This window comes from Bubalus bubalis, chromosome 24, assembly GCF_019923935.1.
Source record: "Bubalus bubalis isolate 160015118507 breed Murrah chromosome 24, NDDB_SH_1, whole genome shotgun sequence".
Classification (NCBI taxonomy): domain Eukaryota; kingdom Metazoa; phylum Chordata; class Mammalia; order Artiodactyla; family Bovidae; genus Bubalus; species Bubalus bubalis.
This window is the reverse complement of record NC_059180.1, coordinates 22,802,703-22,829,088: the sequence shown is the minus strand read 5'-3', so window position 1 is coordinate 22,829,088 and position 26,386 is coordinate 22,802,703. Positions and strand designations below refer to the sequence as shown.

Genomic DNA, 26,386 nt, shown 5'->3' with positions numbered 1-26,386 from the left:
TTTCTTTCTGGCTTACTTCACTCTGTATAATAGGCTCCAGTTTCATCCACCTCATTAGAACTGATTCAAATGTATTCTTTTTAATGGCTGAATAATACTCCATTGTGTATATGTACCACAGCTTGCTTATCCATTCATCTGCTGATGGACATCTAGGTTGCTTCCATGTCCTGGCTATTATAAACAGTGCTGCGATGAACATTGGGGTACTCGTGTCTCTTTCCCTTCTGGTTTCCTCAGTGTGTATGCCCAGCAGTGGGATTGCTGGATCATAAGGCATGTCTATTTCCAGTTTTTTAAGGAATCTCCATACTGTTCTCCATAGTGGCTGTACTAGTTTGCATTCCCACCAACAGTGTAAGAGGGTTCCCTTTTCTCCACACCCTCTCCAGCATTTATTACTTGTAGACTTTTGGATTGCAGCCATTCTGACTGGTGTGAAATGGTACCTCATAGTGGTTTTGATTTGCATTTCTCTGATAATGAGTGATGTTGAGCATCTTTTCATGTGTTTGTTAGCCATCTGTATGTCTTCTTTGGAGAAATGTCTATTTAGTTCTTTGGCCCATTTTTTGATTGGGTCATTTATTTTTCTGGAGTTGAGCTGTAGGAGTTGCTTGTATATTCTCGAGATTAGTTGTTTGTCAGTTGCTTCATTTGCTATTATCTTCTCCCATTCTGAAGGCTGTCTTTTCACCTTGCTAATAGTTTCCTTTGATGTGCAGAAGCTTTTAAGTTTAATTAGGTCCCATTTGTTTATTTTTGCTTTTATTTCCAATATTCTGGGAGGTGGGTCATAGAGGATCCTGCTGTGATGTATGTCAGAGAGTGTTTTGCCTATGTTCTCCTCTAGGAGTTTTATAGTTTCTGGTCTTACGTTTAGATCTTTAATCCATTTTGAGTTTATTTTTGTGTATGGTGTTAGAAAGTGTTCTAGTTTCATTCTTTTACAAGTGGTTGACCAGAGTTCCCAGCACCACTTGTTAAAGAGATTGTCTTTAATCCATTGTATATGCTGCCGGTTTTTTAAAAAAGATTAGGATTCATAGTCTCATTTTACCTAAAATGCTTAGGACATGATAGAAAATCACTCATACAAAGAACCAGGAAAATCACAGTATTAATGAGAAATGACATTCATGGCAAAAGACACAGCACTAAGGTGAAGCAGGTATTATAATTGTAGGCAAGCAATATAAGCAGCCATCACAAAAATGGCTTCAGCAAGAAATTACAAAAACAAATGGGAAAATAGAAATCTCAGCAAAGAAATAGAAATTATTTAAAAAACAAATGGATATCATAGAAAAATATAATAGCAAGTTTAAAGCTTAAGTAGAATAAAGATAAGATAGAATAAGTTAAATTGAAGACAGATTCAGTAGAATCACATTCTGAATAAAGAGAAAATACACTGAAAAATATATAGAATCTCAAGGACATGTAGGACAATAACCACATATCTAACACTTATTTGTATAAATGGAGTTTCAAAAGAAGAGTAGGAAAAATGTGGGACTGAAAAAGTTTTCAAAATAAAAAAGTATTCAAAGAAATAATGGCTGAAATTTTATCAAGTCTGGTGAAAGACAGACATATACTGTCTCAAGGACCTGGGTAATGCCAAATTGGATAAACTTGAAGAAATTCATGCCAAGACACATCATAATTAAACTTCTGAAAACTAACGACCATGAAAAAAAAAACCTAACAAGCAGACAGAAAAAATAATACATTATTTATAGAAGAATGTCAATTTGAATAACCACATTTCTCATCTAAACTAGAAGGAAGCAGCAAGTTTTTCCAAGTGCTGAAGAAAAGAAATGCCAACCGTGAACTCTATCCAGGAAAACTATCCTCCAGGAATAAATAGGAAATAAATCCTTAGAAGGAGGAAGACAAAGATTTATTGTTTACAAAATTACCATTAAAGAATGGCTAAAGGAAGTTTCCTGAGCAGAAAGAAGGTAACAGAAATCTCTGAACTCCACAAAGAACATGGAAATGGGTAAAAATAGGCATAAGTATAATATACTGTTCTACTTCTCCAGTGTTTATTAGATCAAATTTGATAGATGAAGCAAAATTATAACATTATCCATCCAATCTGGTGTTCAATTTAAGTAAAGAAAATAGTTAAAGACAGTTAAAAGAGTTTTAAAGTGAATAGCCCTGCTTATTTAACTTATGTGCAGGGTATATCATGTGAAATGCCAGGCTGGATGAAGCACAAGCTGGAATCAAGATTTTCAGGAGAAATATCAATAACCTCACATATGCAGATGACACCACCCTTATGGCAGAAAGTGAAGAACTAAGGAGCCTTTTGATGAAGGTGGAAAAGGAGAGTGAAAAAGCGGGCTTAAAACTCAACATTCAAAAAGTGAAGATAATGGCATCCAGTCCCATCACTTCATGGCAAATAGATGGGGAAACAATGGAAACAGTGACAGACTTTATTTTTCGGGGCTCCAAAATCACTGCAGATAGTGACTGCAGCCATGAAATTAAAAGAGGCTTGCTCTTTGGAAGTAAAGCTATGACCAACCTAGAGAGCATATTAAAAAGCAGAGACATTACTTTCCTGACAAAGGTCCATCTAGTCAAGGCTATGGTTTTTCCAGTAGTCACATATGGTTGTGAGAGTTGGAGTATAAAGAAAGCTGAGGGCCGAAGAATTGATGCTTTTGAACTGTAGTGTTGGAGAAGAACCTTGAGAGTCGCTTGGACTGCAAAGAAATCAAACCAGTCAATCCTAAAGGAAATCATTCCTGAATATTCATTGGAAGGACTGATTCTGAAGCTGAAACTCCAATACTTTGGCCACCTGATGCAAGAACTGACTCATTTGAAAAGATCCTGATGCTGGGAAAGATTGAAGGTGGGAGGAGCAGGGCAGGACAGAGGAGAAGATGGTTGGATGGCATCACCGTCTCAATGGACATGAGTCTGAGCAAGCTCCAGGAGTTGGTGATGGACAGAGAAGCCTAGCATGCTGCAGTCCATGGGGTCACAAAGAGTCATATACGAGTGAGCAACTGAACTGAACTGAGTGTAGAGAAGCCTAAGTGGAAGTAGGAGTTATGTAACTTAGAATGGTAAAATGCAGAATTTGGAGTTCTGTGAAGGAATGCTGGCAGCCACCAGGAGCTGGAAGAGATAAGGAGTGCCATCTTCCCTAGAGTCTTAAGAATGTGTGTAGTCCTGCTGACACCATGCTCTTCTGCATATCTGCATTCCTGGCCTTTATTACTAGGTCTCTATTGAGGGCCTTTGGCTGAGGTCTTTGCAGATACCTCTACAGAGACTTCTTTGATGTGTGAAATCTTGAAGACACTTTTATTCACTCTGACTTAGCACTCAGAACTTTTCTACTCCTAGTCTTCCAGTAGCCTTTCATAAGTCCATAAAACTTAAGAAGCCTTTTGTTCAGGGCTCCCTCAACAGTTAGTTGAATAAGCCCCCTCCCCTACCACATCTGTGATGATGCATGTGATTCTGAACCACTGTTTCAATCCATGGAGAAAATGGAATGAGAAAGTTTGTGCTTTCTCCAGTTTTAGGTTTTTGCATATACTATTGCAGTAAGTGATTAAAGGCTAAACTGTTTGGTTTCTTGCTTTAATTGACTCCTACTCCTACACCTGGTATTCACTGACTAGCCACAGGTAAGTAGATGAGAGCAATTTTGTTTTACTGCATTAGCCCCTCTTCCAAGCTATTTCAGCTCAGTGACATGAGAGATAACCTCAGCCCATGACTTGTCCCTGAAGGAGGGCTAGGGTAAGAGAAAGTGGGACAAACATGTTACATTCCTGGCCATTTCCTGTTACCTGAAGAACTAGTTTCTCTCTTGCAACACATGGAGTGCTGAAAGAACTGGAACAGAACAGAAGCCTGAAGCAGTTAGAAATAAAGAAAAAAGATTAGCAGTTTCCTGTGATCCACATGACTCTCTGAGAGTTAGAGAACGCATAGAACTGAACGTACAGAACTGAAGGCACAGGCTCCTCCCCAAGAAGGGCAAGAGGAATTGAGAATAGCTACAATTCCTCTGCCTTTCAGTACAGTCCCTGAGGGGCTTGTTTCCACCCATACAAGGAGCACTGCAGAAGTTGACACAGTCCTGGTGAACAGGGCAGCTAAGAACAAAGGAATTGGGGCAGGCAGCATCCTACAACCAGAACAGATCTGCAAGACTTAGGGAAGGTGTAGAACTGAGGGTTTTTCTCCAGGAGGAAGAGAATCTAGTGAATTGTGGCTCCAACATCCCTAGCCTTCCAGGGCACAGTGCAAGGCTCTGGTTTCTGTCTTGCTTCATGTGGAGCACTGACTAAACTGTCATAGACAGTAGAGGCAGTGAAAGAATATGAGCTACTTAAGGGAAATATATATATACACTGGACATGGGGCAGCTAACAACAAATGCCCAGAATCCAACTGGATTGAATGGTAGTCTTTCACAGTCAGAGCAGGTCCTTAAAGACAGAGAAGTAGCAGTTTCTTAAAATGTGCATACACTAATGGAAAGCAACAAAGAACAGGAAGAACCATGAAAACATGACAAAGTAACACACAAACTCACATGAGAGACACACACACAAATAAATATTTAGTAACCTACCATGAAAAAGTGTCCTAACTGCCTGGGGTGAAACTCAAAATAGTTATTTTAAACTCAGTAAGTTACAAAAGGATGAAAATATAAATTAATTCAGGAAAATTATACATAAACTGAGAATGCCAACAGGAATGGATTTTTAAGAAGAGCCAAACAGAAATTTTTAGTCAAAGAGTTTAATAATTGAACTGAAATGTTTGCTAAGATGATTCAAAAACCGGGTTTATCAAGCAGAAGAAATTATCAGCAAATTTCAATATAGGACATTTGAAATTATCAAGTTAGAAGTTCAAAAAGAAAAAAAGTGAAAGTCTAAGAGATTAAAGGGCACATAAAAATGAATATATATATATATAATGAGAACCTCAGAAGGACAAAAGAAGGAAATAGAAAATTTATTGAATGAAATGCGGTAACAATTTCTCTGATCTAGAGAGGTAAGTGAACATCCAGACTCATGAATCCTCAAAATAAACACCAGACATGATGAACCAAAAGAAGTCTACATTGTCTCAATGTCTCAGTTATAATCAAATGGTCAGAACTAAAAGAAAAACATACAATTTTGAAAGCAGGAAGAGAAAAATGAATGATCATGTCTATGGAACTCCTTGTAAACAGAAACCATGAAAGCCAGGAAGGAATGAGATGATATATTTGAAGTGCTAAAAGAAAACTGCCAACTAAGGATGCTATCCTAAGCAAAACTGTACTTTAAAACTGAAGCAATAGACAAAATTGGAGGGAATTTATCACCACTATATCTGTATTATAAGAAATTCTACAGGATCTTTAAGTTGAAACAGAAGGATGATAAAGAACAGTGCGAAGCCTGTGAAAGCACAGACTCACTGATAAAGGCAAATGTCTAGACAGATACAGTATTGTAATATTGTAATGATAGTAAAGAAATCCTTTTTAATTGTACTGTAAAAGTTAAAGTATTAAGAATAAAAATTTTAAAATTCTTGATATATAACTATAAAAGATGGAATTAACAAACTTTGAGAGGGGAGAATTGAAAGTATAGACTTACGCACTTGAAATTGTTATTGGTGTAAATGAGATAGTTATAAGATAATGCTAAGTAAAATCTAAAATATGTATGTACAAAAAAGAGAGACAAAGCATCTCACTAAAAAAGATCAACAAATCACAAAGGAAGATAAAAAGAGAGTAAAAGACACAAAGCATGACAGATCAGACAGAAACAAGTAGCAAGATGGAAATAGTAGTCCTTGTCTGTCCATAATAACTAAACCATAAATGGATTAAACATGCCAATCAGAAACCAAAGAATGGACACACACGAAAAAAAAAAGATACAATGATTTATTGTCTACCAAGACTTACTTTAGAATCAAAGGCACACTTAGGTTCACAATGAAGGGATGCAAATATACATTCCATAAAAAATATTGACAAAAAAGTAGAGATGGTAGCTACACTTAGAACATAAAAATAGATTTTTAAGTCAAAAATTCACAAGGAACAAAGAAGGACATTACATGATGACAAAAAGTTCAATGCATCAAGAAGATATAACTATTATATATGCACCAACCATCAGAATACCTAAGTATATAAAGCATATATTGAAATACCTGAAGGGAGAAATAGCAATACAGTTGGAGGAGGAAACTTAAATATCCCCACTTTCAAAAATGGATAGATCATCTAGAGAGAAAAATCAGTAAGGAAACAAGATTTGAGCACCATTGACCAAATGAACATAACAGACATAAACAGTACATTTCACCCAATAACAGAATATAGCCTTCTGAAGTGTACATGGAGTATAGTCCAGGGCCTAACACATTAGGTCAGAAAACAAGTCATTAAAAACTTAAGAAGATTGAAATTCCAATTACTTTTCAATCACAATGGAATAAAACTAAAAAAAAAAAAAAAGATGGAAAAACTTAAAATGTGTGAATTTTAAAAAACACAGCCAGCTTTTGGTCAAAGAAGGAGTTGAAACAAGAAAATATCTTCAGGAAAATGAAAACAAATAGAATCATACCAAAACTTTTAGGATGCAGGAAAAGCAGGACTGAGAGAAAGTTTATAACAATAAACATTCATTTTAAAAGATAAGAAAGGTCAAACAGATAACCTAATTTTACACATAGTATTTGGAATTTCTAGTCAAACAAATGGACAAGAAAAAGAAGTAAAAGATATCCAGATAAAAAGTAAAAATATCTATGTTTGCTGATTATATAATCTTATATGTGGAAAATCCTAAAGACTCCACACACACACAGTTGCTCCTAATAAATTCATTGTCAAGCAGAGAGCCTACACAGACATTTCTCCAAAGAAGACAGACAGATGGCTAATAAACACATGAAAATATGCTCAATATCACTCAGTATAAGAGAAATACAAACCAAAATCACAATGAAGTATCATCTCACACCAATCAGAATGGCTGTCATCAAAAAGTCAACAATAAATGCTGAGAGGATGTAGAGAAAAGGGAACCCTATTAAAGTGTTGGTGGGAATGCAAATTGATATAACCACTATGGAGAACAGTATGGAGATGCCTTTAAAATCTAGGAATAAAACTACCATATAACACAGAAGTCCCACTACTAGGCATATACCCTGAGGAAGCTAGAATTTGGAAGACACATGTATCCCTCCAAAAGTCACTGTGGACAGTGACTGCAGTCATGAAATTAAAAGATGCTTGCTCCTTGGAAGAAAAGCTATGAAAAACCTAGACAGCATATTAAAAAGCAGAGACATCACTTTGCCAACAAAGTTCCAAATAGCCAAAGCTATGGGTTTTCCAATAGTCAGGCACAGATGTGAGAGTTGGACCATAATGCTGGCTGAGCACCAAAGGATTGATGCTTTCAAACTGTGTTGCTGGAGAAAACTCTTGAGAGTCCCTTGGACAGCATGGAGATCAAACAAGTCAATCCTAAAGAAAGTTAACCCTGGATATTCATTAGAATTGATGCTGAAGCTGAAGCTCCAATACTTTGGTCACTTGTTCTTAAGAGCCGACTCATTGGAAAAGACCCTGATGCTGGGACAGATTGAGGGCAGGAGAAGAAGTGAGCAATAGAGGATGAGATTGTTGGATGGCATCATCGACTCAATGGAAATGAGTTTGAGCAAACTCTGGGAGATAGTGAAGGACATGGAAGCCTGTGGGGTCACAAAGAGTTGGACACAAGTGAGTGAACAACAACAAAACCTCAGTGTTCATTGCAGCACTATTTACAACAGCTAGGACATGGAAGCAACCTAGATGTCCATCAGCAGATGAATGGATAAAGAAGTTGTGGTATATATACACAATGGAATATTACTCAGCTATAAAAAGGAACACATTTGAGGCAGTTCTAATGAGGTGGATGAACCTAGAGCCTGTTATACAGAGGCAAGTAAGTCAGAAAAAGAAAGACAAATACCATATGTTAACACATATCTGTGGAATCCAGAAAGATGTACTAAGGACCCTATGTGCAGGGCAGCAAAGGAGACACAGGCATAAAGAACAGACTTTTGGATTCAGTGGGAGGAGTAGGTGGGATGATTTGAGAGAATAGCATTAAAACATATTCATTACCGTATGTAAAATAAACACTGGGAGTTTGATGTATGACAGAGGGTGACCAAAGCTAGTGCTCTGTGACAACCTGGAGGGATGGATTAAGGAGGGAGGTGGGTACAGAATGGAGGGGACAAATGTATGCCTATGGCTGATTCATATTAATGTAAGGCAAAAGCCATCACAGGATTGTAAATAACTATCCTCTGATTTAAATAAATTTTAAAAAATAAATTCACTAAAGTAACTGATATGAAAATCAATTATATTTTTATATATTAACAATGAACTACTCAAAAAAGAAATTAAGGAAATCTTCCCTCTTATAATAGCATCAAAAAGAATAAAATAAACCAAGGAGGTGAAAGACTTGTTCACTTGAAACATTGACCAGAAATTAAAGCAAATACAAATAAAGGGAAAGATACCCTGTGCTTAGGATTGAAAGTCTTCGTGCTTTTTCTTTGTCTTGTGTTTTCTTTAATATTTTAATTTTATTAGTGTATAGTTTATTTGCAATATTGTGTTTCAGGTGTACAGCAAAGTAATTGTTATGCATATTAATATATGTATACCCACTCTCTGTAAGATTCTTTTCTCAGGTTATCACAGAATATTGAATAGAGTTCCCTGTGCTATACAATACATCCTTGTTGGTTATCTATCTTGTGTATAGACTGTGTGTTTGTTCATCCCAAATTCCTGATTTATGCCTCACCCTAACCTTCTCCCTTGGTAGCCATAGCTTCATATTCTAACTCTGTAAGTCACTTCTGCTTTGCAAGTAACTTCGTCAGTCCCATTTTTCTAAGTTCCACATGTGTTTATTTTCCCTACTATTTTTCAATTCTCTATTTTATTTATTTCTGCCATAATCTTTATTATTAACATTTCATTCTTTATTCTAGCTTTCTATTTTTTATTGATAGTTTCCAATTTTGTTTGTTTGTTTTTGTCAAGTTTCTTAAGTTGTGAAGTTAATCTATTGATTGGCGATCCTACCTCTTTTTCACAGTAAGCAGTTATAGCTATAATTTTGCCCTTTAGTACTGCTTTTAATTCATTTAATGTTATGTTTTCATTTTCATTCATCTCTATATACCTTTTAATTTCTCTCGCTATTTCTTTTTTATCCATTGGTTGTTTAGGAGTGTACTGTTTAACTTCCACAAAATTGTAAACTTTTCAATTTTATTTTCAGTATTCTAGTCCTGTTGTAGTTGAAGAAGATTGTTTATATGATATTTATCTTAACTCAAAAGTTTTGTGATTAGATTTGTGGCCTAACATATGCTCTATCCTGAAGACTGTCCTGTGTGCACTTGGCTAAAAGAAGCACTATTGTATTCCTTGGGAGCCTATAGTAAAGAGTACATTTTCTTGCCTTTTTCCCATTTTTGAAAACAGTCAACATTCCTTGGCTTATGAACTCTTTTGGTAATTGCATCATTCCAATTCAACTTTGATCATCACATAATCTTCTCTGACTCAGATTCTCCTGCATTCATCTTTTTAAGTTAAGGTATAGTTGATACAGTAATACTAGCTTTAATAATTGTACATGAATTTACCTTTACTGGAGATCTTTGGTTGTTCATATAGTCTCAACTATATTTCTTTCAACCTGAAAGACTCCAGAACAGGTAATTTTTCTTTATTTGTTACTCATTTCTCCTTCATCTTAAAAGAACAGTTTGACGCATTAAGAATTCTTGGTTTTTACTGATTTTTTTCCTTGAGAAATCTGAATATATTCACCCACAGCCTCCCGACATTCAAACTTTCTGCTTAGAAATTCTTCCATATGACAATCTTTGCATATGCTCCTCTTTTGCTCCTTTCCAAACTCTTTGTCTTTAGATTTTAACAATTTGATTATGATGTGCTCAGTGTCAGTATTCAGAATGTCATGCTGTTTAGAGTTTGCTGGTCCCATCACTTCATGGGAAATAAATGGGGAAACAGTGGAAACAGTGACTGACTTTATTTTGGGGGGCTCCAAAATCACTGCAGATGGTGATTGCAGCCATGAAATTAAAAGATGCTTATTCCTTGGAAGGAAAGTTATGACCAACCTAGGTAGCATATTAAGAAGTAGAGACATTACTTTGCCAACAAAGGTCCATCTAGTCAAGGCTATGGTTTTTCCAGTGGTCATGTATGGATATGAGGGTTGGACTGTGAAGAAAGCTGAGTGCCAAAGAATTGATTCTTTTAAACTGTGGTGTTGGAGAAGACTCTTGAGAGTCCCTTGGACTGCAAGGAGATCCAACCAGTCCATTCTAAAGGAGATCAGCCCTGGGATTTCTTTGGAAGGAATGATGCTAAAGCTGAAACTCCACTACTTTGGCCACCTCCTGCGAAGAGTTGACTCATTGAAAAAGACCCTAATGCTGGGAGGGATTGGGGGCAGGAGGAGAAGGGGACGACAGAGGATGAGATGGCTGGATGGCATCACCAACTGGATAGGCATGAGTTTGAGTGCACTCTGGGAGTTGGTGATGGACAGGGAGGCCTGGCATGCTGCGATTCATGAGGTCGCAAAGAGACACGACTGAGCGACTGAACAGAACTGAACTGAAGCTTCTTGATAAGCTTCTTGAATCATTCTATTTGTGTTTTCATCAAGTTTGGGAAAATTTCATCCACTGTTGCTTCATATAATTTCTCTTTTATTCTGTCTTCTCTTTCTTGTACTCTGGCAGTGCTTATGTTGGTCCACTTAATGTTATCCCACAGATCCCTACACTGTTTGCTTTTCTTCAATCTTATTACTTTATATTACTCATAACTGAACTTTTCAATTGTATCGTCTTAAAGTTCACTGAGTCTCCTGCCTGTGAAAATTCAATTCTGAAACACTCTACTGAATATTCATTGCTTTTATTGTATTATTCAGCTTCAGAATTTCTTTATTCCTTCCTATGTTTTTCACCTCTTTATTGATATTTTGTTTTGTTCATACATCATTTTCTTGAGTTTATCCTCATCTTTCTTTAGCTGTGTGAGCATCTTAGAACATTTGTCTAAATCTGTTGATCTAGAAAGTCCACCATCTGGTCTTTCTCAGGGATAACTGCTGTTGTTATCCTCCTGTTATCTTCCTGTTATCCTCACTTGTTTCTCTGTATTCCTTGTCAATTTTTTCAAAACTTGACATTTAAATTTAAATTTCATAATGTGGCAATCTGGAATTCAGATTCAATTATCACAACTGTTAGGTTGGCTATTACCAAGATTACAAAATATAGCATGTGTTGGTGAGGATGTGGAGAATAAAGAACCTTTATATCAGATCAGATCAGATCAGTCACTCAGTCGTGTCCGACTCTTTGCGACCCCATGAATCGCAGCACGCCAGGCCTCCCTGTCCATCACCAACTCCCGGAGTTCACTCAGACTCACGTCCATCGAGTCAGTGATGCCATCCAGCCATCTCATCCTCTGTCGTCCCCTTCTCCTCTTGCCCCCAATCCCTCCCAGCATCAGAGTCTTTTCCAATGAGTCAACTCTTCGCATGATGTAGCCAAAGTAGTGGAGTTTCAGCTTTAGCATCATTCCTTCCAAAGAAATCCCAGGGCTGATCTCGTTCAGAATGGACTGGTTGGATCTCCTTGCAGTCCAAGGGACTCACAAGAGTCTTCTCCAACACCACAGTTCAAAAGCATCAATTCTTCAGTGCTCAGCCTTCTTCACAGTCCAACTCTCACATCCATACATCACCACACGAAAAACCATAGCCTTGACTAGACGAACCTTTGTTGGCAAAGTAATGTCTCTGCTTTTCAATATGCTATCTAGGTTGGTCATAACTTTCCTTCCAAGGAGTAAGCGTCTTTTAATTTCATGGCTGCAATCACCATCTGCAGTGATTTTGGAGTCCACTGTTTCTCCATCTATTTCCCATGAAGTGGTGGGACCGGATGCCATGATCTTCGTTTTCTGAATGTTGAGCTTTAAGCCAACTTTTCACTTTCCACTTTCACTTTCATCAAGAGGCTTTTTAGTTCCTCTCCACTTTCTGCCATAAGGGTGGTGTCATCTGCATATCTGAGGTTATTGATATTTCTCCCGGCAATCTTGATTCCAGCTTGTGTTTCTTCCAGTCCAGCGTTTCTCATGATGTACTCTACATATAAGTTAAATAAACAGGGTGACAATATACAGCCTTGACGAACTCCTTTTCCTATTTGGAACCAGTCTGTTTTTCCATGTCCAGTTCTAACTGTTGCTTCCTGACCTGCATATAGGTTTCTCAAGAGGCAGATCAGGTGGTCTGCTATTCCCATCTCTTTCAGAATTTTCCACAGTTTATTGTGATCCACACAGTCAAAGGCTTTGGCATAGTCAATAAAGCAGAAATAGACGTTTTTCTGGAACTCTCTTGCTTTTTCTATGATCCAGCGGATGTTGGCAATTTGATCTCTGGTTCCTCTGCCTTTTCTAAAACCAGCTTGAACATCAGGAAGTTCACGGTTCACATATTGCTGAACAATTGGTGAAATATACATTGTTTCAGCCACTCTGTAGTACAGTTTTGAGGTTCCTCAAAAAATTAAAAATAGAGTTACCATAAGATACAGCAATCCCACTTCTAGATATACATCCAAAGGAATTGAAATTACTTCTCAAAGAGATATCTGTACCCCATTACAGCGTTATTTAAAATAATCAAGACATGGAAGCAACCTAGTTATACCTCAAATACCCTGGATTTTTATTTATTTTAAACTTTTTTTGGTGTTGAGGTATAGCTGATTAACAGGCTTCCCTGGTGACTCAGATGGTAAATAATCTGCCTGCAATGCAGGAGACGCAAGAGACTCGGGTTCAATCGCTGGGTTGGGAAGATGCTCCTGAAGAAGGAAATGGCAAACTTCAGTATTCTTGCCTGGAGAATTCCATGGACAAAGGAGCCTGGTGGGCTACGATTAATCCATGGGGTTGCAAAGAGTCAGACATGACTGAGTGACTAATATTTTCATAGCTGATTCCTTTTCCATTGGTCTATATTTCTGTTTTTGTGGCAGTATCATACTGTTTTGATGACTATAGCTTTGTAATATAATATGAAGTCAGGGATCCTGATTCTTCCAGCTCTGTTTTCTCTCTCGAGATTGCTTTCACTACATGCAGGCTTTTGTTTCTCCATACAAAGTTTTGGATTTTTTGTTCCAATTCTGTGAAAAATGCCATTGGTAATTTGATAGAGATTGCATTCAGTCTTTAGATTTCCTTGTTTAACTATGTTGATGCTTCCAATCCATTACCATGGCATGTTTTTCATTTGTTTCCATCTTCTTTGGTTGCTTTCATCAGCATCTTGTAGTTTTCAGAGTACAGGTGTTTTGTTTCCTTAGGTAGGCTTATTCCTAGGTATGTTACTCTTTTTGATACAGTGGTAAATGAAATTGCTTCTTGAATTTCTCTTTATGATCTTCTGTTGTTAGTGTGTAGAAATGCAATAGATTTCTCTGTTAATTTTGTTACCTGCAACTTTACCAAATTCACTGATGAGCCCTAGTGGTTTTCTGGTAGCATCTTTAGGATCTTCTATTTATAGTATCATGTCATCTGAAAACAATGAAAGTTTAACTTCTTCTTTTCCAATTTTTATTCCCTTTATTTCTTTTTCTTCTCTGATTGCTATAGCAAAATTATGTTGAATAAAATTGGTGAGAGTGGATATCCTTGTCATGTTCATGATCTTGGAAAAAAATATTCTCAGCTTCTCACCATTGTGTAGGATGTTTGCCAGAGGTTTGTCATAAATGGTCATTACAATGTTTAGTTAGGTTCCCTTTATGCTGCTTTTAGAGTTTTTACCATAAATAGGTGCTTTGTTGTTCAGTCACTCAGTCATGTCTGAATTTTTTGCAACCCCATAGACCAGCATGCCAGGTTTCCCCTGTCCTTAAACATCTCCTGTAGTTTGCTCAAACTCATGTCCATTGAGTTGGTGATGCTGTCCAAGAATCTTGTCCTCTGTTGTTCCCTTCTCCTCATGCCTTCAGCTTTTCCCAGCATCAGGGTCTTTTCCAATGAGTCAGCTCTTCAGATAAGGTTGCTGAAGTATTGGAGCTTCAGCTTCAGCATCAGTCCTTTTTTACTCTCCCCTTCCACCTTCACCAAGAGGCTCATTCTGCCATAAGGGTGGTGTCATCTGCATATCTCATGTTGTTGATCAAATAAGATAAATAAGAAGGGTGACAATATAATTGTAACCTTTTCACTTTACAGGGTACTTACCAGGACTTTTGCCTCAAAGGAGGGGTGTGCAGAAGCAAGGGGGCACATGCACCTAAAAGGAGTCCAGTGTTTTGCCTGTGTGGGCACCTGCCACTCTGCTCAGATGCAGCTGATAATCACATCTCTTCCCCGGTCGTGACTGCCCTAGATCTAGTGCCACACTATGTGTGCTGTGAGTGCGGCCAAAGAGTTTTTTCAGCTTGGACAAGGGCACACAGGCAATTGTGGGAAGCCCAGCATCCTTGCTGGTGTCAGAAGTCTGGGTTGCTTCTAGGACATCACTTGAGAAGGTGACAAAAATGGCCACCACCCACCTGGGCTCATCCCTGGGACTGGGTCATCTCTGCATCCCAAGTTTGAGCTTTTAATCCTGACCACCCTAGCTTCAGTGCCACACTGCAGTGTGGAGTGAGCAGTGCTAGTGTTTTTGCTTGGCTTGGGCTGGGGAGTGTAAGGAGGTGGTCTCAGGAAACCCCGCAGCTGCTAGAAAAGATCTTTCTCAGCCTGGCCTGGAGCAAGCGAGCACCTGAACATTCCTCACAAGTGGAGTCTAGGCATCTCCAACCTTCTTTTCTGCCTCCATGGTTCTCCAACCAGCCAACGGGCTTGTCTCCTCCATATAGGACCCGTGAGCTGGGACACCCAGTCTGTGGCTCAACCTGCTCAGTCCCCATGGCAAATGTCTACCCATGCAATCTCTGATTCCCCTCCCAAGGACACAGGTTCCACAACCTGATTGTTTTTCTTCCCATCCTATCATATTCTATGAGTATCTTTCTTAGAATTTTGATTTTACATTAATCTTTCTATCTGTTTGCAATTAGTTTTCAGTGAGAATTATTCTACATGTGTATGTATTTTTTTATGTGTTCATGAAGGGAGGTGAGCACCACATCCTCTTACTCCACCTTCTTGATCTCCTGTCTCAATGATAATCTTAACAAAAATTCTTTTTCTAGCTTACAGGAGCCTGTATTTACGGACCTAATCATATCCAACTCTCAATAATTAACTATTTATTTAACTGTTCTCTTTTGACTATCATGATTTAGATTGAAAGCATGTGTTAAAAACTTCATCCATGGCTTATTATTCTAACCATAATTTGAAACTCTAGAAACACTAAGATATTAAACTTATATTAATGCTAATGATGTGCATTTATAATTCTCCAAACCAAGTAATAATGAATAAGTAAGTTTTAGAAATGAGAAAGGAACAAATGTAAGGGTGATTCTTTGTTTAAATGACTGCACATTTTTATCATATGTGGTAAATATCCTATACATTGTCATCCTATACATTAATTCATTCATTTAATAAATATTTACTGAACATATATTGTGTTCCAGACATCGATGATATGAGGGTGAAAAAGATAAATTCTCTTCCCTCATAGAGTTTACATTCTTATCCTTTAGTGTATTCTTATGAACTTATTTATAGTTTATTTATCATTCATTATTTTGTATATTGCTTTAAACTGACCTTATAATTTCCTTCTTATTTGCAGCCCGTTTGGCTGCTTCTGCTGGAAGCTTTATATATTTTGTCAGCTTCTTTCCATTTAATTCCATTGCTCAACACTATGGACGGATAAACCTCACCGTGAAGGTAGCTGCCTGTCTCAGCCCAAATATTGCTTTGGCACTGGGAATTAAACTCCTTGTCAAGTTTGAAACAAAACGTAAGTGTTTGCCTTGCAAATTTTGCCTTTTCTATTTGATTCCTAGAAATGTAGAAAGAGACAGTGTGGGTGGGACTGTGACTAAAGAGGTAAGAACATACTATAAAAATTATTTATTTCCGGATTTGTTTTTTTTATTATGAAGGCATTTGTGTGAACTAACCTTCTATTCTACAACTTTGCTTATTTATCTAATAATATATGTTAAACCTCTTCCCACACAGAGATAGACTCTTTTCTTTTACAAAGCTGTTTAGTATTCCATTACAAAAAGGTATTATAATTAATTAACCATTCTTTATCAATGTATGCTTAAGAATTTTCCAACTTTTTGCTACTGCCCTTAATAGTATTCATATATTTTCTCATATGGTGTGAATCAGATCAGATCAGATCAGCTCAGTCGCTCAGTCGTGTCCGACTCTTTGCGAACCCGTGAATCTCAGCATGCCAGGCCTCCCTGTCCATCACCAACTCCCGGAGTTCACTGAGACTAATGTCCATCGAGTCAGTGATGCCATCCAGCCATCTCATCCTCTGTCGTCCCCTTCTCCTCCTGCCCCCAATCCCTCCCAGCATCAGAGTCTTTTCCAATGAATCAACTCTTCGCATGAGGTGGCCAAAGTTTATGATAATCTTCAAAAAGAGTAGATCAATTTATTGTCCCACCAGTAACACATGAGTTTTTCTACATCTGTTCCAATAATACATTATGCTGCTGCTGCTGCTGCTGCTGCTGCTAAGTCACTTCAGTCATATCCGACTCTGTGCGACCCCATAGATGGCAGCCCACCAGGCTCCGCCACCCCTGGGATTCTCCAGGCAAGAACACTGGAGTGGGTTGCCATTTCCTTCTCCAATGCATGAAAGTGAAAAGTGAAAGTGAAGTCGCTCAGTCGTGTCCAACTCTTAGCGACCCCATGGACTGCAGCCTTCCAGGTTCCTCCGCCCATGGGATTTTGCAGGCAAGAGTACTGGAGTGCAGTGCCATTGCCTTCTCCAATACATTATACTACTCTGATGTAAAAAGCAAATATAAGGTCTTTATTTCCTGTAACTAATTTTCCTCCAAACTCAGCACTACTGTGCTAAAGAAAATAAATATGTCTAATTTAGTGATTTACTCAGGTTCTTCTGAATGAGCAAGAAGAGATAAGAAAGCCTTCTTCAGCGATCAATGCAAAGAAATAGAGGGAAACAACAGAATGGGAAAGACTAGGGATCTCTTCAAGAAAATCAGAGATACCAAAAGAACATTTCATGCAAAGATGAGCTCGATAAAGGACAGAAATGGTATGGACCTAACAGAAGCAGAAGATATTAAGAAGAGATGGCACGAATACACAGAAGAACTGTACAAAAAAGAGCTTCATGACCCAGATAATCATGATGGTGTGATCACTGACCTAGAGCCAGACATCCTGGAATGTGAAGTCAAGTGGGCCTTAGGAAGCATCACTACGAACAAAGCTAGTGGAGGTGATGGAATTCCAGTTGAGCTATTCCAAATCCTGAAAGATGATGCTGTGAAAGTGCTGCACTCAATCTGCCAGCAAATTTGGAAAACTCAGCAGTGGCCACAGGACTGGAAAATGTCAGTTTTCATTCCAATCCCAAAGAAAGGCAATGCCAAAGAATGCTCAAACTACCACACAATTGCACTCATCTCACATGCTAGTAAAGTAATGCTTAAAATTCTCCAAGCCAGGCTTCAGCAATATGTGAACCATGAACTTCCTGATGTTCAAGCTGGTTTTAGAAAAGGCAGAGGAAGCAGAGATCAAATTGCCAACATCCACTGGATCATAGAAAAAGCAAGAGAGTTCCAGAAAAGCATCTATTTCTGCTTTATTGACTATGCCAAAGCCTTTGACTCTGTGGATCACAATAAACTGTGGAAAATTCTGAAAGAGATGGGAATACCAGACCACCTGACCTGCCTCATGAGAAATTTGTATGCAGGTCAGGAAGCAACAGTTAGAACTGGACATGGAACAAGAGACTGGTTCCAAATAGGAAAAGGAGTTCATCAAGGCTGTATATTGTCACCCTGTTTATTTAACTTATATGTAGAGTACATCATGAGAAATGCTGGACTGGAAGAAACACAAGCTGGAATCAAGATTGCTGGGAGAAATATCAATAACCTCAGATATGCAGATGACACCACCCTTATGGCAGAAAGTGAAGAGGAACTCAAAAGCCTCTTGATGAAAGTGAAAGTGGAAAGTGAAAAGTTGGCTTAAAGCTCAACATTCAGAAAACAAAGATCATGGCATCCGGTCCCACCACTTCATGGGAAATAGATGGGGAAACAGTGGAAACAGTGTCAGACTTTATTTTTCTGGGCTCCAAAATCACTGCAGATGGTGACTGCAGCCATGAAATTAAAAGACGCTAACTCCTTGGAAGGAAAGTTGTGACCAACCTAATTAGCATATTCAAAAGCAGAGACATTACTTTGCCAACAAAGGTTCATCTAGTCAAGGCTATGGTTTTTCCTGTGGTCATGTATGGATGTGAGAGTTGGACTGTGAAGAAGGCTGAGCGCCGAAGAATTGATGCTTTTGAACTGTGGTGTTGGAGAAGACTCTTGAGAGTCCCTTGGACTGCAAGGAGACCCAACCAAGTCCATTCTACAGGAGATCAGCCCTGGGATTTCTTTGGAAGGAATGATGCTAAAGCTGAAACTCCAGTACTTTGGCCACATCATGCGAAGAGTTGACTCATTGGAAAAGACTCTGATGCTGGGAGGGATTGAGGGCAGGAGGAGAAGGGGACAACAGTGGATGAGATGGCTGGATGGCATCACTGACTCAATGGGTGTGAGTCTCATTGAACTCCGGGAGTTGGTGATGGACAGGGAGGCCTGGCGTGCTGCGATTCATGGGGTCGCAAAGAGTCGGACACGACTGAGCAACTGATCTGATCAGATCTGATCTTCTGAATGAGTCAGTTTTTCAGACGTCTCTTTCCTTCTCATATTCTTCAAAATAGTATGGGTGAGTTTGGAAATTTATGAGATCTCTTATGATGGAGGGACATGGTGGCCTCAAATGCATGTGGTATCTTCTGGATCTTGTATATCTACAGTAGAGTACCTAGCCTGAGCTGCTTTATGGACTCTTACAAACTGAAGTGTGACTCTATGTTTGACCTGCATCTGTTAGAAACATGGTTCTGGCTAGTAGATCTAGCCTTAAAAGTCCTCATTCAATTCTCTGCCTTCCTCTGGCTCTCTCTGAGACTCTTTGGCCTTTATAAACACTTGGAAAGTTATACAAGCTCTGAATGTGGCTTTTAAGGTATGAGGGGTCAGTAACAGCACTTCGGGTTTATTTATCTAGCTGCCTTACTCTGCCAATAACAATGCCACCAATCATGCAATGTTGGATATTCTACATGATTCCACCTGAATATTTCACCAGGGTTTCCCTGAAATAGGAAAACCAAGGACCCATGTACCTGTCCTCTGTACCTTATTTTCCTTCTTTTCTTATGTGAAGTGAGGGGCTGCCTTTCCTACTTGTCTTCATTTTTAGAAGGGACATCCTTTTCAAATGGACATTTGCATTGCTGCTCCCCAGGACACAAAATGCCAGAACATTAGAAGATAAGGAGAAATGGAGTGTAAATTGGGGAGTATTTCAAAATTTTATATCCTTTACACCATGGAATTACTTTATCTTTTATGCTAAGTAAAAAATAGCATCTAAATCTATCAATTTTAAGAAGAAAAGGAAGGCTTTCTTGCTACATAAAAGTATTTGAATTGTCTAAATGTTGTAAGTTGTTGTTCAGTCGCTCAGTCGTGTCTGACTCTTTGCAGTCTGCACCAGGTTTCTTTGTCCTTCATTATCTCCCAGAGTTTGCTCAAACTCATGTCCATTCAGTCGGCTATGCCATCCAACCATCTCATCCTCTGTCACCCCCTTCTCCTCCTGACCTCAATCTTTCCCAGCATCAGGGTCTTTTCCAATGAGTCCATTCTTTATAGCAGGTGGCCAAAGTATTGCAGCTTCAGCATCAGTCCTTCCAATGAATATTCAAGGTTGATTTCCTTTAGGATTGACTGGTTTGATCTCCTTGCTGTCCATGGGACTCTCCAGAGTCTTTTCCAGCACCACAGTTCAAAAGCATCAATTCTTCAGTGCTCAGCTATCTTTGTGGTTCAACTCTCACATCCATACATGACTGCTGGAAAAACCATGGCTTTGACTACACAGACCTTTGTCCGCAAAGTGATGTCTCTGCTTTTTAATATGCTGCCTAGGTTTGTCATAGCTTTTCTTCCAAGGAGCAAGCATCTTTTAATTTCATGGTTACAGTTATCCACAATGTAAATAACTATCCTTAGACTGTGATTCATTTAACTTGTGTTCATGGTATCTTTTTTCCAAAAAAATACTATAATGTAATCAGGCTTGTCAGTCTTTTCCTTTAATTTGTACGCTTGTGTCATCTTCAAGAAATCCTTCAATACCCAGAGTCATAAAGATAATCCTATATTTTCTTCTAAATTTTATATTTTTTAATTTTTACATCTGGATTTTCAATAAGCATAGAGTTGCTATATCTAATTTTATTTATTTTTCACATGAAAATCAAGCTTTTACAATAATTTATTGGAATGTCTATTGTCCTCTATTGCTTTTTCATTTCACCTACTTCACATCACATTTCAATACATGCATGGATCTGGTTCTAGTGATATTAATAGTTTCCATTCTTTTTTAGTCTCTTTTTGTGTCAATACCATGGTGGTTTTACTCATTATAGCTTTATAATAAGTCTTAATATCTGTTGGTCTTGTCTTCATACCTTGTTGCTCTTCAGTCATTCTTTTCACTTTGCTTACCTCTTGAACTTTAGGATAACTTTGCCAAATTCTATGAAAAATCTTGTTAATCTTTAGTGGGAATTTCATTGCATTTATTGATTAATGAGGATTGAAGATAGTTTTCTCATCTGTGAACAATAGTCTAATCCAAATGAATAGCCAATCATAGGAATATATATAAGATTTCTTTGTGGATACTTACATCATTCTTACTTTATATATGAAGCATTAGAAAATTTACTAGGTTTGATTAATGAATTTTTATTGGCTTAATCTGCAACAGAATTAAAACTAAAACAGTTTTAGTTTTCTGAGTTACTTTTGTGAAGTTATTTTATTAATCATTTGCTTTTTATTTTTTTGTATTACTTTTGTTCTTCAGGAACTCCTATTTTATTTTCAGTAGCAGAATTTCTCAAGTTATGATAGACTTCCTGAAGTTTGTATTGTGCATTCTTTTTTTTTCTCTACATTTTCTAATGTACTGTTCATTGCCTCTGAGATGGCTTTCATTTTGATAATCACCTTTAATTGACCAAATCCTTTTTTCTCAGGCTAGTACCTCTGCTTATATAGCTTTCTCAAAGACACAATGTTTATGAACATTCTTCTCATAGTGCTGAGCTATAGGAGAAGGGCTAAAGTTGAAGGCAGGATGGGTTTCATGGGCCACTGTGTTTAATATCTTTCTTATTTGCATTAGGAGTTCAGCGCAAGCCCTGATGCTTTTTCAGTTGTGCTACTTGTCATCTTTTGGTGACATGTTTTTCCCTTTCCATTAGTACTGTCAGCAAAACTTCTTTTTCTCTTCTACTTGGTAATCATCCTTCTCTAGTTATATTAAATGTTTTTCCAAATGTGTATATACTAATGGTTATTTCAGTGGGAACTTAACATTAGAGGAAAAGTAGAGGGATAGTTTCTAATAGGTCTTTTTTTTTTTCTTGGCTTTTTGTTACTCTTCATTTTTGTTTTTCAGTCATTGACTTTATCTCAATCATTCCTATTATTTTTGTAGATTTTCAAGGGAGGAGGAAAGAAATCAATGTTATTACATATTCCATCATTTTCTTGGATGAACTAATTACTAAGGGTATCAACATATAGATAATTCACCTTAGTAAATTTAGATTATCAACTGTTTTTTTGTTTTGTTTTGTGTTTTGCTGTTTCAATCACAGAGCTGTCATCTATGGTATATATCTCCTTTTATTTCAGAAACTGGTGTTAACTGGAATAAGATTTGGACACCAGCCACCCTTGAGGATAACCTCACCTTTGGCCATATGATGGGAATGCTTGTAATCGATGCTTTCTTATATGGCCTTGTGACCTGGTACATAGAAGCTGTCTTTCCAGGGCAATATGGCATACCTCAACCATGGTACTTTTTTCTTATGGTGAGTTCTAATGCTTCTATTGTTGTGAAAACCATAGTCCTTATGAGCAAGGGCATGTACAGAATCATTTGCATACCATCCATACTGAAATACTAGCCATTTCTTGATATAATTTAAAGACCTTCCACATATGCAGATGAACAGTATGAATAAGATACTGAAACTCTGTACATTAAAACACTGTGAGTAATGTAGCCCTTCTTCAGTCAAGTAGTACATAATGGATTAATTTGGAGTATAAAGAAATGTAAAAGTGTAAAAATGTAAAAGTGTAAAATTGTAAAAATGTAAAAAATGTAAAAGTGTCTGTAAACTATCTTCCCTGTTAAGTTCATATGTGACAGTTTCTTAGATCCTGATGAGTGGAGGGTTCAGTTCAGTTCAGTTGCTCAGTCCAACTGTGTGACCCCATGGACTGCAGGTCACGAGGCTTCCCTGTCCATCACCAACTCCCAGAACTTGGTCAAACTCATGTCCACTGAGTCAGTGATACCATCCATCTCATCCTCTGTCATTCCCTTCTCCTCCTGCCTTCAGTCTTTCCCAGCATCAAGGTCTCTTCTAATGAGTCAGTTCTTTGCATCAGGTGGCCAAAATATTGGAGTTTCAGCTTCAACATCAGTCCTTCCAATGACTATTCAGGACTGATTTCCTTTAGGATTGACTGGTTGGATCTCCTTGCAGTCCAAGGGACTCTCAAGAGTCTTCTCCAACACCACAGTTCAAAACCATCAATTCTTCGGCGCTTTCTTTATAGTCCAACTCTCACATCCATACATGATTACTGGAAAAACCATAGCTTTGACTAGATGGACCTTTGTCAGCTAAGTAATGTCTCTTCTTTTTAATATGCTGTCTCAGTTTGTCATAGCTTTTCTTCCAAGGAATATCTTTTAATTTCATGGCTGCAGTCACCATCAGCAGTGGTTTTGGAGCCCAGGAGTGTGATGTCTGTCTCTATTTCCCAGTTCACGTACCTCTGAAGCCTAACTTGAAGGATTTTGAGCTTAATGTTGCTAGTATGTGAAATGAGAACAATTGTATGGTAGTTTGAACTTTCTTTAGCATTGTCAGAGGTACGTGAACTGAGAACTTCCAGATATATAAGCTGAGTTTAGAAAAGGCAGAGGAACCAGAGATCAAATTGCCAACATACACTGGATCACTGAAGAAAGCAAGGGAGTTCCAGAAAAATATCTACTTCTGCTTCATTGACTATGCTAAAGCCTTTGAGTGTGTGAATCACAAAAAAACTGTGGAAAATTCTTAAAGAGATAGGAGTGCAATACCACCTTACCTGTCTCCTGAAAAACCTGTATGCAGATCAAGAAGCAGCATTTAGAACCAGACATGGAACAACTGACTGGTTCAAAATTGGGAAAGGAGTATGACAAGGCCGTATATTGTTGCCCTGCTTATTTAACTAATATGCACAATGCATCATGCAAAATGGAAGACTGGATGAATCACAAGATGGAATAAAGATTACAGGGAAAATATCAACAAACTCAGATATGAAGATGATACTGCTCTAATAGCAGAAGGTGAAGAGAACTAAAGAGCCTCTTGATGAGGGTGAAAGAGTAGAGTTAAAAAGTGGCTTAACACTCAACATTCAAAAAACTAAGATCATAGCATCTGGTCCCATCACTTCATGGCAAATAGAAGGGGGGAAATGGAAGCAGTGACAGATTTTTATTTTCTTGGGCTCCAAAATCACTGATGACTGCAGCCATGAAATTAAAAGATGCTTTCTCTTTGGAGGGAAAGCATAGTTAGCATATTAAAAGCAGAGACATCATTTTGCTGAGGTCTGTATAGTCAAAGATCCATGTAGTCAAAGATATCATTTTTCCAGTAGTCATGTACACATGTGAGGATTGGACCATAAAGAAGGCTGAGCATTGGAGAATCAATGCTTTCAAACTGTGGTGCTGGAGAAGACTCTTGAGAGTCCCTTGGACTGCAAGGAGATCAAACCAGTCAATCTTAAAGGAAATCAATACTGAATATTCATTGAAGGGACTCTTGCTGAAGCTTAAGCTGCAATACTTTGCCACCTGGTACAAAGAGCCAACTTACTGGAAAAAACCCTGATGCTGGGAAAGATTGAAGGCAAAAGGAGAAGGAGGTGGCCAAGGATGAGATGGTTAGATAACATCACTGACTCTATGGACATGAATTTCAGCAAACTCCAGGAGATAGTGAAGGACAGAGGAGCCTGGCATGCTACAGTCCATGGTGTCGCAAAGAGTCAGACTCAACTTAGTGACCAAACAACAACAAAATAACCCCTGAAAGTATGTAGCAGATTTCCTGTATCTCAGAAAGTAAACCAAGCTAAAGTGTTTTTAATTTTTTAGTGCCTCATTTTTTTCACATTTAGTGTTTTAATTTAGGTGAAATTCATATAACTTAAAATTAAAAGTGAACAGGTGATGACATTTTATACATTTACAATATACATGCACATGCATATGTGGCATGCTCAGTTGCTCAGTCGTGTCCAACTCTTTACAACCCAGAGGAGTATAGCCGGCCAGGGACAGAATCCTGGATGGTACCCCTCTGTCCATGAGATTCTACAGGCAAGAATACTGGAGTGGCTTTCCAGTTCCTCCTCCAGGGGATCTTCCTGGAGGTAAAACCCACGTCTTCTGTGTCTCCTGCATTGGCAGCTGGATTCTTTATCACTGAGCCACCCAGGAAACCCCATACATGCACAAATCTAGTTCCAAAATCTTTTCATCACCCAAAAATAAAATTCTATACTCATTAAGAAGTCATATCCCGTTTTCCCCTATCCCAAGTCCCTAGTAATTACTAATCAGCTTTCTTTTTCAATGGATTTACCAATTCTGGATGTTTCATAGAAATAGTCAGTCAATATGTGATCATTTGTGTCTGACTTCTTTTGCTTAGCATGTTTTTGAGGTTTATCCATGTTATAGTATGTATCAGTACTTCAATCTTTTTGATTGCTGAATAATATTCTATTGTATATACACAGAGGCTAAGCATTTCCTTTATCTAGTCATTCTTAGTTGGATGTTCAGGACATCCTATGACTATTGAGTAGTGATGCTATGAATATTTACGTATAAGTGTTTGTTTGAATACCTGTTTCAGGTCTTCTGGAACTATATCTATGAGTGGAATTTGGGACTGTACCTAAGCATGGTAATTTTGTGTTTAATGTTTTCTGTTTGGTGGTTTTTGGTAATTCTATGTTTAATGAAACCACTGAACTGTTTCTTTTTTTCTTTCTTTTATTTTATCCTTGAGGATATAAGGTATATCTTGTTTTGACTTGCATTTCCCTAATGACCAATCATGCTGAGGTCTTTTAATGTACTTATTGACCATTTGTATATATTATTTAGAAAAATGTCTATGCAAGTTCTGTGCCGATTTTAAAATTGGATTGTTTGTCTTTTTATATATTCTGGACACTAGACTCTTATCAGATACATGGTTTGCAAATATTTTCTTCCATTCTGTGGGTTGTCTTTTCACTATCTTGACAGTGCCTTTTCATGCATAAAAGCTTTACATGTTGATTAATCCAATTTACCAATTTTTATTTTGTTACTGTGAATTTGGTGTCATATCTTAGTAACCATTGTCAAATATAAAGTCTTGACAATGACAAATATAAAGTGTCTATTTTTTCTTCTAAGAGTTTGGTGATTTTTATCACTTATATTTAGATCATTGGTCAATTTTTATTTAATTTCTGTGTAGTGTGAGGTAGGGATCCAACTTCAGTCTTTTGCATGTGGATATCCTGTTCTCTTCACAACACTATTTGAAAAGACTATTCTTCCCCTATTAAATGGCCTTAGCACACTTGATGGAAAAGATTGATCACAGATGTACTAGTTTATTTCTGGACCTTTAATTTTATTCCTTTGGCCTATATATGTATCCTTATAACAGTACCATACTGATTTGATTATTGTATATTTATAGTAAATTTTGAAATTTGGAAGTGTGAATACTCCAACATAGTTCTT

The 26,386-nt window shown here is 37.7% G+C and overlaps 1 protein-coding gene across 1 annotated transcript in view; it reads left to right on the top strand.

Annotated features, from left to right (window-relative positions):
• Positions 1-26,386, top strand: part of LOC102404003 (phospholipid-transporting ATPase ABCA3) — a 219,365-nt gene that overhangs the window by 42,651 nt on the left and 150,328 nt on the right. The window contains exons 8-9 of the mRNA XM_044935836.2: positions 15,957-16,130; positions 22,189-22,370. Of these exons, the coding sequence (XP_044791771.2) occupies positions 15,957-16,130; positions 22,189-22,370 (356 nt within the window). The remainder of the gene's footprint in view (positions 1-15,956; positions 16,131-22,188; positions 22,371-26,386) is intronic.